The sequence below is a fragment of the Myotis brandtii genome, unplaced genomic scaffold (genome assembly GCF_000412655.1).
Source record: "Myotis brandtii unplaced genomic scaffold, ASM41265v1 scaffold435, whole genome shotgun sequence".
NCBI lineage: Eukaryota > Metazoa > Chordata > Mammalia > Chiroptera > Vespertilionidae > Myotis > Myotis brandtii.
Genome location: NW_005366635.1, coordinates 268,810 through 271,204, shown reverse-complemented (window position 1 = coordinate 271,204; position 2,395 = coordinate 268,810). Strand labels below are relative to the sequence as shown.

At 64.8% G+C, this 2,395-nt stretch overlaps 1 protein-coding gene across 1 annotated transcript in view; it reads right to left on the bottom strand.

Moving 5' to 3' along the window:
• LOC102251931 (E3 ubiquitin-protein ligase HERC2) overlaps positions 1-2,395 on the bottom strand; it is an 86,271-nt gene that overhangs the window by 42,787 nt on the left and 41,089 nt on the right. Inside the window, 3 exon segments of the mRNA XM_014546210.1 lie at positions 172-364; positions 900-1,087; positions 1,459-1,562. Coding sequence (XP_014401696.1) covers positions 172-364; positions 900-1,087; positions 1,459-1,562 — 485 coding nt within the window.

Here is a 2,395-nt window from a genome sequence, read left to right as displayed (position 1 = left end):
CCCGGGCCCAGCTCCCAGAGCACAGCCCGGCTGACCCCACCCCCCACCTCTGCTGTGTGCAGGCATCCAGGTCCCCTCCGACCACGAGAGTCCCTCAGAGGCCGACCCCCTGCACACGTGCTGGCACCTGAGCTGCACCCCAGGGCTGGCCCCCTGGACCCCCGCACTCACCTGAATCGTCCTCTGTGTCTGAGTCCTCGGCCGAGGGCTGCGCAGAGGCCGGCAGCTCCGCCAGCTTGAGGTCGTACTTGCCCTCCTTCCCCATCCGGTAGGAGTTGGTGCTGCCCGTGTCCCACTGCACCCGGATCCACCCATCCTCGCCCAGCTCCCCAATCACACGGCCGAGGCCGGGAGGGGGTCCGTCCTGCGGGGCGACATAGAGACCAGTGAGAAGGTGCGTGCGGCCTGTCCCATGGACACCGCTGGGAGGGCGGCCGCGTCCCTGCACAGACTCCTGCCCACGACGGCTCCAACCTGGCTGGCCACATGCATCGCTCACGGCACCCCCGACGGAACGCCAGGCCGGCCCCAGAGGTGAGCAGGGTCTGCAGCCACCACAAGGCCAGGCTATCCAGCGGTCCTGGAGCCTAGTCCTCGGCCCCTCACGAGGCATCACAAGACGGGAAACCCAAGACCAGCAGCTGCGTCTCCTCTGACGGCTGGCACTGCACCAGGAGCCCGGGCCCAGGCCTCCTCTGAGCAGCACCTCCTCGCAGCCCACCTGTGAGAGGCGTCCCTACGCAGGACATGGTTCCTCTACTCGTTCTGACTGTGCCGACATTGGCCATCGACAGCTGCCACCTGCCAGGCACCCGCCTGCTCTCCTCCCCTCGCACCGAGTGAGCCAGTCAGGACTGCAGAGCCGACCGGGTGGCGGCTGCGCCTCGCACCCTGAGTACCTGGTCGCCCCACTTCCAGTCCACGCCCCGCATGACCCTGGTTCCAATCTTCATCATGGCGGCCAGCTCGGGCCCCGAGACCGGGAGCTGCGCGGGTGCCGTCTCCTTCCTCGTCTCCTCCAGGACGGTGGCAGAGGCGCTACGGGCAGACACGTTCCCGTCTTCCTCCACGTGGTCGCCGCTGGGGCCTGCAGGGCAGAAGGGCAGCCAGTCAGGTCCTGCAATTTCCTCACCTCCACTCATTCCCATCGTTAACAGATATGAAGGTGGTCACTAAAGAACCCAAGGGGGAGGGCAGGAGATCAGCCACAGGGCTCGTGTGCACACACTTGAGCACGGCCAGTGGACAGTGGGGTGAGAGCACGTGCTGGGGTGGAAGCGGCCGGGGAGAGGTCAGGGGGGAAAAGGAGACGTAATATTTAAACAATAAACAATCCATGGTGTGTAGTGTTCGTTTTTGTCGCTACGTGTGGAACTCTCTACAACAGCCTGACTGCTTGCTCAGAGAGTCGGGGCACGAAGAACAGATGGCCCTGGGGCCCTGGAGTCGGCCACATACGACCAGGGGCTGAGTGTTGGGAGAAGCAACGCTTCCCAGGACTCGAAAGCAGCAAGCCCAGCCCAGGAGGGGCGGCCGGCCCCTGCCGCCTGTGGCCTTGCTGGCTATGGAGGGAGGGGAAACGTTGGGGAAAAGGGGGGACACAAATAACTAAAACCACAGGAGACCGTGGCGACCACGCCTCTGCTTCTGCAGACATGGGACTGAGGGCGCCGGGAGCGCTGGGCCAGCACCTGAGCAGACCCGGCACCATGGCCGAGGGCCTAGAAGCCCAGCCAGTGAACGGACTCAGGGAGAAACAGGAAGTGTGTGCAGACCTACATCCCCAGGAAAGAGGTTGTGTCCCAACAAAGAAAAGCCCAGGACCAGACGGCTTAATGCTGAATTCCACCGGACGCTTAAAGAATTGATGCCAATTCTCTAACTCGCCCCAAACAGGGCAGGGCACCCCTTCCCCTCGCCCAGGAGGCTGGCGTCCCCGACATCAGTAGGTGGTGCAGTGCTGCTCGGAGACGGGAGCGAGCGCTAAGTAAGCACGCAGGCGCCCAGGCTCAGGGAGCGAAAGGCGAACGCTGCCGAGGGGGCGATGCTCCCCCCACATCCACAGATGCAGCACGGGACCCAGAACCCCCAAGGCCTGTGCAACAGGGACCCCATCCCGAAGCCGATCCCTCCTCACCCTGAGCGACAGTGTGCGCCGCAGTGCGGCCCTGGCCTCAGACAGACACGGACCAACGGAGGGAACTGAGCTCCAGGAGGAAGCCTGAGCACCCGGGGCCAAAGGGTTCTGACAAGGGTGCCCAGCCCCTGGGAAGGGGCGAACCTTTGGTACCTAAGGTGCCGGACAAGACACCAGAACAAGCTAAACAACAGAGGGGCCGAGAGCACCCAGGCCAGTGCCGGCCTTCCCCACGGAGGCCAGGCGGCGCCGACCCAC